This window comes from Medicago sativa, chromosome 3 (assembly GCF_051527215.1).
Source record: "Medicago sativa cultivar Bolivia chromosome 3, Bolivia_mono, whole genome shotgun sequence".
NCBI lineage: Eukaryota > Viridiplantae > Streptophyta > Magnoliopsida > Fabales > Fabaceae > Medicago > Medicago sativa.
In genome coordinates, this window is record NC_140751.1 from 59,398,560 (window position 1) to 59,412,422 (window position 13,863).

Here is a 13,863-nt window from a genome sequence, read left to right on the forward strand (position 1 = left end):
GAAGGAAAGAAATTCTCGTATCTTTCGACATATAGAATAATATATGCAATATCTTGTCAACAAAGTAAAGTTGTTTTCTTATTGGTGGTTCAAAGCGAAAAATACTAATTTTGTTTTTTACTTTCATTTTTTATGGCTTGAACCTCTTTTATGCTTGGGACAAATCACTTGGTTTGTTAGCTTGTTGCTTATTGTCGCTTTGCTTTTGTTGTTGTACTAGATTAAACTTGCTATGAGTTTTATCGTGGCACTTCTTGTGCTGGGTAGAACTCTATGTTTCAATTAATATATTATCAATTTTAACACCACATACATGCAAATCTTGTGATCATCTCTCGAGCAACTATTGAGAAAATCATCTTGACAATACTCATGGTTTATCTAAAATGTGAATTGTAATATTTGATCAGTTAAATCCCACAATATTATACAAATATAAGTTTTTTTTATTAAAAAATTATTTAAAATTAAAATAAAATAACTTAAATATTATAAACCTATAATTTATTTATTTAAAATTAATTGTAATAAAATTGGTTGCAAATGGTGGTTGTCGAAGATGGCGACAAACGATCGTTAAATTGATGATCATTCACTACTAGAAAAAGCAAAATTAGTGAGGGAAATTAGTGACGGAAAAAATAAAATTCCTCACAAATTCTTTGGTCGCAAAATTTAGTGACAGAATTAGAGAGGGATTTCATGTTTTCCCTCTCAAAATTTCCCTCACTATTTTTTGCTTTTTTAGTAGTGGTATTGGTGGTCGTAGTGGTGGTAAGAGTGGCAATATTTGTGGTCGGGTTGATGACTTTTTGTTCCAACTCACGAGCAAGAACGAAAAAATGCTAATTTATGGAAGACTAATTTAGCTTTAAATTATGTGTGGAGAAATATTATTTATGACGACATGAAGTTAGAACAACCTCGTTATTGAAAATATTAAAAAAATTAACTGTTTTATTTTTCAACATCGAAACCTTAAAATTCATTTATTATCTTCGATCATTCACTCTAGTAACTTTTTTTTTTGAGGGTGTAACTTTTTTTTTATGGAGTAACTTTTTTGTTAAAATTGATCATAATTATTTCAAATCTTATAAATACGTAAAATACAATAAATCTGAAAAATCTCTCAAAATCCAAATTATAAAATGCTTATTCTACAAAAAAAAAAAACTTATAAAAAAATAAATTAAAAGTTAATACTCCCTCCGTTTCAAAATGAGTGTCGCTTTAGGCTTTGGCACACAGATTAAGAAATGGAATGAAATAATCATTGGATATAATGCTTTTACTAAACTGTCCTTACTTTATTAGAAAAAGACAAACTTAAAGTTGCATTGAAAATTGTGTGAGAGAAAAGTTTGAGAGGGTAAAGTTGGAAGAAAAAAATTAAAGTTGCATTGGAAATGTAAAGCGACATTCATTTTGAAACAAATTTTTTTAGCTAAAGCGACACTCATTTTGAAACGGAGGGAGTATATGTCTGTAAAGTCTTTTAAATTTTTCAAAGCCTTTTTTTTATCAAAATGATATTATTTTTTTACGATTTATCAAAATAATCTATTAAAATCTTAATCCAATGCATCCATTGGAGATCGAAAGAAATAAAGCTTGTTGCTTGTTCTTGTCAATTAAAAAAGCTTGTTGCTTGTTCTCGTATCGCTGCTGTTATAAACTTTTTGTTAGGTATAGTGGAAAAATACAATGATGAGGCATGTCAGTTGTTGCCATCCAAACGTGTGCATTACTTAGAATTGCAAGTTAACAAAAAAAATCTTGAGGCCTAATTTCAATACATGATAATAAGTCTAGCAGAAATTAAGAGAAAGATTGGTCATTCATTTTGTTGTTGTTATTATTTTTATATTAGCTTACATCTCAAGGCTCTAGTAATAACAAAACCAACCAATTACATATTTGTAAAAACTCTTGGATTAAATCCTAAGCAAAATGCAATATATGTGGTATAGAGTTTTCACTTTTCACCAGTAATTTGACCTTTGTGACCACTCATAAATCCTTTTTTTTTTTTTTAAAGAACCTTTGTGACCACTCATAAATCCTAACATATATATTTATTACAAATAAACTCTTCTCAACACATATATGCTAGCAGTAAACTCCTACCAAGACACTCTAATGGATTAAATTTCAAATGGATCCCATCAAATTGATATGAGTCCAATGTAATATAGTTGAATCAATTTGAATTTCAATCGGTTAGAAATTGTATCCGGAAAAAAGAGTGTTGATTTTTATTTTACACTTAAGATTAATGTGGGTGCTTTGTGTTAAATGAGATTGAATCTCATTCACCCTCAAAAGTTGGCTCATAAGGTGAAGATGTTCAACTACATGTACATCCAACAACTCGAAAATTTTAATGTGAGATTTTAGTATAACTTCATTATGCGCACCCTCACACCTATATATTGGCGGTCCTAGGTCCAATTTCTCTAATACCGTCTTTAAATTAGCCCTGATACCGTGTTAAAAGAGAATGAATATCACTTTCAATAAGTTACTCATAATATGAAGATGTCCAACCAAATATGTAGATTTAACGGTCCAAAACCTTTCTAATGCTCTAATAGAACTTCAATACTTTCAAGGTGGTTCCCTTCCTTGTTTTCTCTTTCCTCATCCAAGCCACAAAATCCCTAAGATTTTTTCCTCAAAATCTTTAATGAAAACCATCGCTTCTTATGTCAAACTCAAAATAAGTGAACAATGAATAACCATTAACCAATTTTTGGGACAAATAGTAACCTAAAATATTGCCTATTTTGCTATATCCCTTTCAAGCAACTATCATCATTTATAACAAAAGCCCTGAATAGTAGCTAATCTTTGTAAGTTGGGATAAAATCAAATATATACCATCTACTTCATAATAATTTACAAGCCAAGGGTATTTTTGGTAATGAAAAACAAACTCTACATGAGTATCCCAAGTCTAAAGTCCCCTACATTATATATAAAGAAGCCTCTTTAGTCCCATGCCTTCAAAAACTCCCCACCATCCCCACCTCATACAAATTTACAACACCATTTAGAAACTCCCTAGATCCATTTTCATTCTACACAAGAAAGTTGAAAATATGAATCAACTCAATTCCCATAAAATAGCATTCTTGACTCAAAGCATGAAAGCTCAAAACTATCTAATTAAGCTTACACCATTGTTAGTTTCAATATCTTTAATTGCTTTCATTGTATCTCCTTCTTCCTTAATTTCTTTCCTTCATCATTTCAACTTCTACTTCTCTTCATTCTCTCTCCAATTATTCACTCACACCATAGACAAAAATTGCATGTTCCTCATATGCAATGGTCTCCTTGTTTTTGTTGGAATTACAAGATCTTTATCTTGGTCTAGTAGTGTTGATGAATCTTACAACTATGTTAAAGATGATTCAATAAATGTTGAAGCTAATAAAGAGTCAATGTTGGTGGTGAAGGAGAAAACCAAAGGGCTTGAAGAAAAGAGTGAAAAAGTAGAAGATAAAGTTGAAAATATAAACTTTAAAGAAGGAAAAAGAAGTAACATATTAGTTTTGGAACAAGAGGAGGAGCTAGAAGAAGAAAGTATGCTATTTGATGAAGGTGATAAAGAGGAAGACAAGGAATCAGAAATAGTTGAAAGAGCTGAAGATGAAGACGTTTTAGAAGAAGGAAATTTGGTGCTAAGCACTGAGGAGTTGAACAAAAAATTTGATGACTTCATTAAAAAGATGAAGAAAGATTTGAGGATTGAAGCTCAAAAACAATTAGTCATGGTTTGATTAGCAACTATCATCACCATGTTTCTTATTTTAGATTTTTTTTTTCTCTTTAGGACCTTTTACAAAATGTATTGTTAATACTGTCCAATATTAGATCTTGGATATGTGATAATATATACTACTACTACTCTTTTCTTTGTTCTTCATACATCTTTTACCAGATGTAATCATATTCGAGGCAGTGTCTGAAATTAAATGTGGACACCTCTCATAATTACGAACTTTGTTCGCAATGTTGTGAAAGTCAAGCCCAATATGCACAGATGGTATCTATATAACCTTTATTTTATCAGTTGTTTCACTTTTGTACTTCTTAAGGAAGAAAAAAAAAATTCTTAACTTCTTCAATTTCTGTGCTTTTATCACTTGTTCATAATTATAGTTAAAAAAATTTAGATATAATTTTTTTTCACTATCTACTTTAGAGATGCAAATCACAAGATTTCTATGGATTTAGTATACACAGCATCTATCTCTAGACTAAGCCTTGAAGAATTTGTCCATGACCATCGATCATTTGATATTTCTAGTGAGTAATTGACATATTAATAATGCAATGATTTATTGCATACAATAACCAACATTATGTGTTGTATTAGTTGATAATACTCAGTCATATGTCATGCCTAAGAACAGAAATGAATCAAATGATTGTAATATCTGGCAAATTATTTATAATGATATCTAGCACAAGAAATATAATGGAGGTTCTAAATTTGTTTCTTTAATTAATAAGGCTTAACTTCTTAAGTTAGTGGGTCAGTAACTGTGGCAAAGCTATGTACAGATGGGATGTTTAACTAATTAGTTGTTGAAACTCAGTCACTAGATTAGGGCTCGTAGGTTTTGAAAAAAAAAAAAAAACAGATTTTTCTTGTAATACTTAAATTAAATTTCAAATAATAATATCCAATTTAGCTTAATTTTGGAAACGTATCTATCAAAAAAAAAAAAAAATTGGAAACATATTCATAGATATATTATTGTCCAATTTATTTCAACCATTTGGTTCTCAAGGAAAAACGTCATTGTAATTCAAAATTCGATCAAAAGGTCATCGTAATTTTTCGGTGTTGCTAAAATAATAGTGTCAACAAAATTTATCCAATAAAATTAAAGATTATGTACTATTTACTCAAAATAACATTTTTAATTGTTGTATTTAGGCTAGTTTTATCATCACAAATCCTTTTGTAATGATAAAAATTATTAATTGAAACAAAATGAGCTGCCAACCTCCTCTAACATTAGATGTCCATCCTTCACTTTTATTCTAATACACGTTCTTCATATGTAAAAAAATCCAGTGTGACTATAGCTACAACATGCTTTGTGGTGGATTCGTCCATGAGTGAAGTATGAACAAGGTTCATAAAGAAAAATGATAAACATATTTTTTCTAAGTCAAACTAAGGTCTTTTAACATTTTAAACCAAGAGGATATACTACGAAACATTTTTTTAAGTTGGCACCTGAATGTGTAATTTTTCTATAAATCAAACTCGGATTCTTTCTCAACAAAAGATTAGATTACTATAAAATCATATTTGAAATGGGAAGTTTTTTTAAATAAGATGAAGATAACGATTTGATGATATATAGTTCTGCCTAAAGAGTTGTTAGTAACAAAATTAACTAATTAACCAATAATTACTTTGATGATAGTTTTGACTTATGAGATCAACCGAAAGCTTGTCAATATCACTTATAAGTTGTACAATATTACAGTTGCCGACGAATTCATAAATGGGACTTTCATGACATTGAAGGACTTTCTTTTTCACTTAAATGGACTTATTCACATTGAAGGTCCCATAGGCTCTCTCCATCATAGGGTAGTTGTTTTGGTTCTCGAAATTGAATGGTTCTGTTTGGTTTTCATCTTGTGTATAATATCAAATTTATTTTAGTCGGTGAGATTTAAAAGTACCCTTCCAACTAAATAATAACAATCTCTTGGAAGAATGTCGCATATGTGAAAATAATTTGTAATCATTTTTGTAAAAAATATATTGTAATTATTGATTGTATAATTCAAACTTTGGATCCGGAGGATTACGTGCCTCGGAGGATTTTATAGGTCTAGAGGATGATGTACCGCAAAAGGTCACACCCCAAGGATCACGTACTGCAGAGGATGTGATAATGAACTAGTCTAATGTGTAGTTGTCATTATGTATATACTTTAGATTAACACAAATTTGTTAGAGTTCAGTTACATGAACTAGAAGTTAGTTGAATAAGATTGAGTTAGTCACAGATTAACTTGATCATAGGATTTACTTGATAGTGAAGTAACCATAGTTATTTAGCATAACTCTCTTTGTATAAAAGGTGTATTTGATATAGTGTTTTCTAATAATTTCTCTATTTAATAAGGAAAATCCTAGATATCAAGAATGATTTTATCAAGAAAGATTCAAGAATGACATGGCAGAATAACCACCTTTAGATTTCAATCTTATTTATTAACCTTTCATAAAAAAAAAAATACATAACACCCACCACCCCCATGATTTCCGGCCAGCCTGAGATTTTATTGGCCAGTGGCGGAGCCAGACAAATTTTTTTGGGATGGCCGCTATCAATTCTTGGAAAACGAATAGATTTTTCGACTCTTCCTCTTGACTTTTTTGCTTCAAAGAAACAAATTTATCAAATTGATCTAATCATAGTGTTAAAGACTCATAATGAAGCAAATTTCAGTTTCAAAATCAAATATATCTCTCTTTGGTATTGTATGAATAAGGAAACAAACAGTTCAAAACTATTATAAATAAACATTATAATTGAGAAGCAAAACAAGTTACTGGATGTATTTTTTTGACAGTAAAGGAATTTCATTGATTAACTTGAAAATCCTTACAAAGAGAAGTCATAATTTGGTTAGGAACATTGCCTTTCCATACCATACAACCAACAGAAAGAGATAAGCAGGCCAGGCTATGAGCAACAACATTGCTATCTCTTTTAACAAAGCTAACACTAGCATTTTCTAATCTTGACATTATATCTAAACAATCTATGATTAAATCATCTATAGCAGCAAATTTTACAGCACCATAAAAAGACCTTACTACTGTCTCAGCATCCATCTCGACAATGAGATTCTACCATCGCAGACCCATGGTTTCTGCTACTAAAGGAGATACTACAACGTCTTTTCTCCTTGTTTCAGAAAATAGGACAAACCCACAATTGTCTCTACCAATCAATCCCCAACCTGTTTCATTTGAGAAACACCCTGCATCAACATTTATTTTAATGAAAACATAAGTATTATAAATAAATATTACAACTGAGAAGCAACTTGCAAGCAGCTCAAAATCTCACCAAAACGTACACAACCCCAAAACATTCCAAAATCAAAGCAAAAGGAATCGGTTTGGGATTAAGAAAGTGTGTGATTAAGAAAATTATTATTTCAGCATAATGATGAATGAATCAGATTGGAATTAAGAAAGTTAAAAAGGAATTACTAAAGTTAAAAAGGATTAAGGAATTAAGCAACTTCCAAACAAAAGATGATTACCAAACAAAAGAAAAGTAATTTACACTTACTCAATTAGGGTTTGTGAGATGGAGACAGATTCATTTCAGAGATCGCACTGAAAGTGGGTAACTGAAAGGTCGTGGCGTGATTGCGGGCTTCAATTTCGACGGAGAGGTAGAGATGGCGACGAACACGGTCGCGGTGTGACTGGGGATAGGTGATGGATGGAGGTCGCACTGAATCACCAGAGGAGAAGAAGGGGTCACGCTTCAGCCTTCAGAAAAGAAAATGGCATGTTTGTAATTTTCAAATTAGCTCAGGGGTATAATAGTACTTTCAACCCTAAATTAATGGGATGGCCATGGCCAACCCCAGTCCACACGTGGCTCCGCCACTGTTATTGGCTAACATTAATTTCGGGACAATTTCTTGATAAAATCTAAGGGTGATTATTCTGCCATGTCATTCTTGAATCTTTCTTGATAAAATCTTTCTTGATAAATAGCATTGCTCATTTAATAAAGTTTACATAGTTTTCAATGGAAAAAATAGCAAGTGTGCTATGATGTCGTAATGGGGCAAAGTTTATATCAGCATGATCGTGTTATTTCAACTAAACTACCACAATGGTGATAAGGATTATGGTAATTAATTGTGGGTTTGAAAATATGATTGAGAGAGAGAGAGAATGTCTACACTAGAAAACAATCAACCAAATTATACTATTATTTTTATTAAAGTCCAAGGTTAGTAGACCTTGATTTTACATTATTCATGAATAATCATATCAACATAAATATATTCAAACAAAAAGTATAATTAAATAAAACATTAAGCAATCAACTGAAATCTATATAATTATTTAAAGTTACATGATTCAAATAATTATAGGAATCCCATTTTTCGTGATCTACTCTAGAGACGTTTCGCTGCTCATGATGTCTAAACACAAATTAAACTATATGAATAAAAAAACATAAGAAAAGAATCATCGATGTTGATTCCTCGCTCCATAAGTACTTCATACCGCTCTGAAACGTCCTAGATCACACTTTCACCATTTTCTGCTGGTCAAAAGGTGATTTCTCACTAACCTAGGGGTCCAGTGTATATAGCTGCACGTTTACCAACATTTAAGGAACTTCAGCCCGCGATGCAAGAAATTATATCGCGAGGCAAGCCTTTATGAGGCTAACTTTGTCGTTTCACTATCAACGCTCGCGACGTGGGGTTGATATCACGCGACACGATCTTGGCAGAAGCTGAACTTGGTGATTTGTCTTGTGTTTCGAGACACAAATATACAGTTCGCGATGCGATCTTGGCTGAGGCTGGTCTTGTGATTTCATGACTTTTCTTCTGGATTCTTGACAAAAAGGCCCTAAAAGTAACCACTTCCACTATAAGTTGACTCTAAAAGATGACAAGAAATCCTGTATAAGTTCTTGTAATCATTCAAACTCTCTCATTCTCCTTCAAAGTTGCAATTCACCTCACATTAGAGTGTAGCTTTTCAATCAAACATATTAAGAAAGTGAAAGTTTTAGAGATCAACAAGATGGCAGTGAAAAATACTTTCATACGAATCTTCTAGTTCTTGATGGGAAAAATGGGAAAGATGGTTCAGGCATATGAAGGTGATTTTTGCATTTCATGATGCATATGAACAATTTAACAGTGGCATGGAACCCCTTCTTGAAAATGTAACAAATGTGCAGACAAATGAGCATAAGGAATTCAAGAAGAAAGAAAACAAAACATTGTTTCTCATTCATCAATGCCTTGATGAAAATGTGTTTTAGAAGATTGCAAAAGCACATGAATTGAAGCATGGCAGAAATCGAAGACCAAGCACTTCTTGCTTAATTCAAGAAAAATAAAGTTGGCAAGAACAATTGGAACAAGAAGTAGCAAAGTAATAGCAAAGGAAAAGCCAAAATTGAAGATGAGCCTGAATCCTCTTAAGTGTGATATGTGATGACATGCTGTCATTACGTAATTTTTAGGACTTATTGTGACATTTTGATAGAGTTCTCATGCAAATTATACTGTTATGGAGTGCAAAAAGCTGAAAAATTGAAGTCAGTCTGAAGCAAATAGTGCCACGCCAAATTCAAGCCTTGCCGCGATTTAAGAAGCGAAATTTCACATCTTCCTGTTTTGAGGAAATCGCGGCGCGCCATTATACAGCCGCGGCGCGATTTTGCAAATTCAGGCCCAAAACTCTATAAATACTGCACTCTTTGGTGAGAACAAGGGTTACGATTTTGGAGAGCAAAGTGCGATTTTGAGACATCGGAGACGGCTAGAAGGGCGATTTCTTCAACCTTTTACCAATTCATGTATGTTTTATTTCAATCATTGATTATGCTATTCGTAAACTCGATTATGAGTAGCTAAATCTCTTAGAGATTAGATCCGAGATGAATCTTTGTAACCCTAATTGACACATGTTGCTGTGAAACTCTATTTTGTTTATGAATTCAATTCTAGTTTATTCAATTCAATTGTTCTTAATGCTTTTTATATCTTGATCACATATAACCTGATTTTGTGAGAACGAATGACCACTGACCATGGCTTTCGACTTAGACCTAATTGAATTGTTCTAATAAACAGGGTTAGTCTAGGAATAGATAATCGTTTGTTAGTGATAATAGGTTAACGTTCGGTAAAACCTTCAAGAATTATTAGACCACCCAAGGGATTGGGGGCTGTAATTTGAGAAGAGGGTTCTAATTCAAGGGATTGATTAGAGCTATTTTGTTAATCATCGTAAATTAGAAGAAGATTCATAACAAATAGGTGCGGTATACCAATTAGGGGAACTTAGAGGATTCGAAAGATCTGATCTCATCTCTCTCCATATTTTCTTAATCAAATCTATTTTCATTTATTTGATTTCATAAAATCAAACCAAATCTACTGCCTAGTGGCAAACCAAAATAAACTCTACACATCCTATTTCTATAACGCAATTGAATTATTGAAGTTAAAAACAGTCCTCGTGGGATCAATATTTTTATTACTTCGATAGTATTTGGTACACTTGCCAATCGTCTATCAATATGTTTGGGCATTTTGATAATAAATGTTGGTCAAGAAACGAAACGAATATTTATAGTAATGAAGAAGAATCCAAGGTTGTACAGGAAACCTCTAGTACTGATTCTGATCCTCTAATTCTCATGGTAACAACTATATTGATGAAGCTTCTGATTCTATGACCTGGTATCTTGATACAAGAAGTTTAAATCCATGATTTTGAATGAAGCGGAAGAACTAATGTGAAGCTAGTTGGTAACAAAGTAATGGAAGCTGCTGGAATCGGAAATATGCTCATTCATATGCAAAATGGCAAGAAGGATATGATTGAATAGGTACTATATGTTCTTGAAATGAAGGATATGAAGAATGAATCCCTAAAATTGTTTGATCAAAAGAAAGGACTAATGCTAGAGTCTTCTCTTGGGAAGAATATAATCTTCAAACCCATGATCAAAATAAAAGAAGCTGAATGTCTTGCCACTATCGTCCTTGAGGAGGAGAGCAATATGTGGCACAGAAGGTATTGAATGTAATTTATTCAGATATTTGTTGTCCTTTTAATGTAAAGAGCATAAAATCATACATCAAGTTACAACACCATATGATCCCCAACATAATAATGTTCTTGTTGAGAGAAGGAACATAAGTATATTGAATATAGATAGAACCATGTTGAAGCATAAGCAGCTACCACATCATTTGTAGGTTGAAGCAGTGTCAACTGTTGCATACATCTTGAATAGATGTCCAATAAAGAGGTTGGAAAATAAGGTCCCTGAAGAAGTATGGTCAGAAAAGAAACCATGTGTGAGTCACCTAAGAGTATTTGGCTCTCTATGATCTAAACACATTCTAAGGCAATTGATGGGAAGTGGGTATACAAGCTTAAACAGAACCTTGAAGCGAAAAATGTGAAATACAAAGCAAGATTGGTGGCAAATGGTTTCTAGCAGAGACAAAGACTTGATTACTGTGAAGTATTATCACCAGTAGCTAGGCATGAGACTATTAGTTTAGTTATTGCTCTAGATTGTAGTAGGAAATGACCTCTATTTCATTTGGATGTGAAATCAGTTGTCCTGAATAGTCCATTATAAGAAACTGAATTTATGAATCAACCTCCAAGATTTGAAATAAAAGGCAAAGAAAAAAATTTGTATAAGCTGCATAAGACTCTTTATGGCTTGAAATAAGCTCCAAGACTATGGAACAAAAGAATTGACAAATTCTTTGTTCAACAAGGATTTATGAAATGCAGTGTTGAGCATGGTGTATATATGAAAGACAACACATAAAGATACTTATTACTCGTAGCAACATAGCTTATGTAGAAGAGTTTAAGGTGAAAATGAAATCTGAATTTGAGATGAGAAACCTTGGGAAGCCAGCTTACTTTCTAGGAATGGAATCTCTGGAAAATTCAAGGGATTTAAGTATGCATCAAATGAAGTATGCTACTGAGATATTGAATAATTTTGAAATGATTGAAATTGAAGGTACAAGAGATGAAGAACTTTTGGATCCAACTATGTTCAGACAACTGATTGATTCTCTGAGATACATGTGTCAAGGAAAGCCAAATATATGTTTTGTAGTAGGATTAGCTAGTAGATTCATGAACAAGTCAATGAAAACTCACATGTTTTCCGCAAAACATATCCTGAGATACATTAATGGTACAATGCAATATGGAATTATATTTTCTATTTCTCAAATGAATGGAAAGTTGGAATTCAAAGGATTTTCATATGTTGATTTTTGTGAGGACAATGTAGACAGAAGAAGTACAAGTGGCTACTTGTTCAAGCTTCAGGGTGCACCAATCTCTTGGTATTCCAAAAAGCAATCTATGATTACTCTATTTAGCTATTAGACAAAATATGTTGTAGGGCCATTGGCTGCTTGTCAAACAAACTAGCTGCATACACTGATGATTAAACTGAAGATAGGTTATGATGTTCCTATCAAGATGAATTTTGATAACAAGTTTGAATTCAGACTATAGGTCCAGAGGATTATGTACCCTTAATGGTCACCACCCAATAGGATCACTACAGAGTATCAACACAGAGAATGTGATAGTGAACAAGTCTACTATATAGTTGTTATGATGTATATACTTTAGATAGAACGAGTTTGTTAGAATTCAATTACGTGAACTATAAGTTAGTTGAATAAGATTAAGTTGGTTAGTTAGTTAGTTAATAAGACATTAACTTAACCATCTGATTTACTTGATAGTTAAGTAACCATTGTTAGTTAGCATAACCCACTGTATCTAAAGGCAGTGGCGGAGCCAGACAAATTTTTTTGGGATGGCCGCTATCAATTCTTGGAAAACGAATAGATTTTTCGACTCTTCCTCTTGACTTTTTTGCTTCAAAGAAACAAATTTATCAAATTGATCTAATCATAGTGTTAAAGACTCATAATGAAGCAAATTTCAGTTTCAAAATCAAATATATCTCTCTTTGGTATTGTATGAATAAGGAAACAAACAGTTCAAAACTATTATAAATAAACATTATAATTGAGAAGCAAAACAAGTTACTGGATGTATTTTTTTGACAGTAAAGGAATTTCATTGATTAACTTGAAAATCCTTACAAAGAGAAGTCATAATTTGGTTAGGAACATTGCCTTTCCATACCATACAACCAACAGAAAGAGATAAGCAGGCCAGGCTATGAGCAACAACATTGCTATCTCTTTTAACAAAGCTAACACTAGCATTTTCTAATCTTGACATTATATCTAAACAATCTATGATTAAATCATCTATAGCAGCAAATTTTACAGCACCATAAAAAGACCTTACTACTGTCTCAGCATCCATCTCGACAATGAGATTCTACCATCGCAGACCCATGGTTTCTGCTACTAAAGGAGATACTACAACGTCTTTTCTCCTTGTTTCAGAAAATAGGACAAACCCACAATTGTCTCTACCAATCAATCCCCAACCTGTTTCATTTGAGAAACACCCTGCATCAACATTTATTTTAATGAAAACATAAGTATTATAAATAAATATTACAACTGAGAAGCAACTTGCAAGCAGCTCAAAATCTCACCAAAACGTACACAACCCCAAAACATTCCAAAATCAAAGCAAAAGGAATCGGTTTGGGATTAAGAAAGTGTGTGATTAAGAAAATTATTATTTCAGCATAATGATGAATGAATCAGATTGGAATTAAGAAAGTTAAAAAGGAATTACTAAAGTTAAAAAGGATTAAGGAATTAAGCAACTTCCAAACAAAAGATGATTACCAAACAAAAGAAAAGTAATTTACACTTACTCAATTAGGGTTTGTGAGATGGAGACAGATTCATTTCAGAGATCGCACTGAAAGTGGGTAACTAAAAGGTCGTGGCGTGATTGCGGGCTTCAATTTCGACGGAGAGGTAGAGATGGCGACGAACACGGTCGCGGTGTGACTGGGGATAGGTGATGGATGGAGGTCGCACTGAATCACCAGAGGAGAAGAAGGGGTCACGCTTCAGCCTTCAGAAAAGAAAATGGCATGTTTG

At 32.5% G+C, this 13,863-nt stretch overlaps 2 protein-coding genes across 2 annotated transcripts; both read left to right on the forward strand.

Annotated features, from left to right (window-relative positions):
* Window positions 1-2,989: 2,989 nt before the first annotated feature.
* Window positions 2,990-4,136, forward strand: LOC146938687 (uncharacterized). The gene has a single exon (XM_085752588.1). The coding sequence runs from the start codon at window positions 3,105-3,107 to the stop codon at window positions 3,786-3,788; it is 684 nt and encodes a 227-aa protein (XP_085608714.1). The 5' UTR covers window positions 2,990-3,104; the 3' UTR covers window positions 3,789-4,136.
* Window positions 4,137-11,677: 7,541 nt separating this feature from the next.
* Window positions 11,678-12,202, forward strand: LOC146938688 (secreted RxLR effector protein 161-like). Its single transcript, XM_085749670.1, has one exon. It carries the CDS (start codon window positions 11,678-11,680, stop codon window positions 12,200-12,202), a length of 525 nt encoding a protein of 174 aa, XP_085605796.1.
* The last annotated feature ends 1,661 nt before the right edge of the window (window positions 12,203-13,863 follow it).

What these genes read in the sequence shown, in the direction of transcription:
- LOC146938687 (XM_085752588.1), top strand. Translation starts at nt 3,105, where the DNA reads ATGAATCAACTCAATTCCCATAAAATAGCATTCTTGACTCAAAGCATG.
- LOC146938688 (XM_085749670.1), top strand. Translation starts at nt 11,678, where the DNA reads ATGAAATCTGAATTTGAGATGAGAAACCTTGGGAAGCCAGCTTACTTT.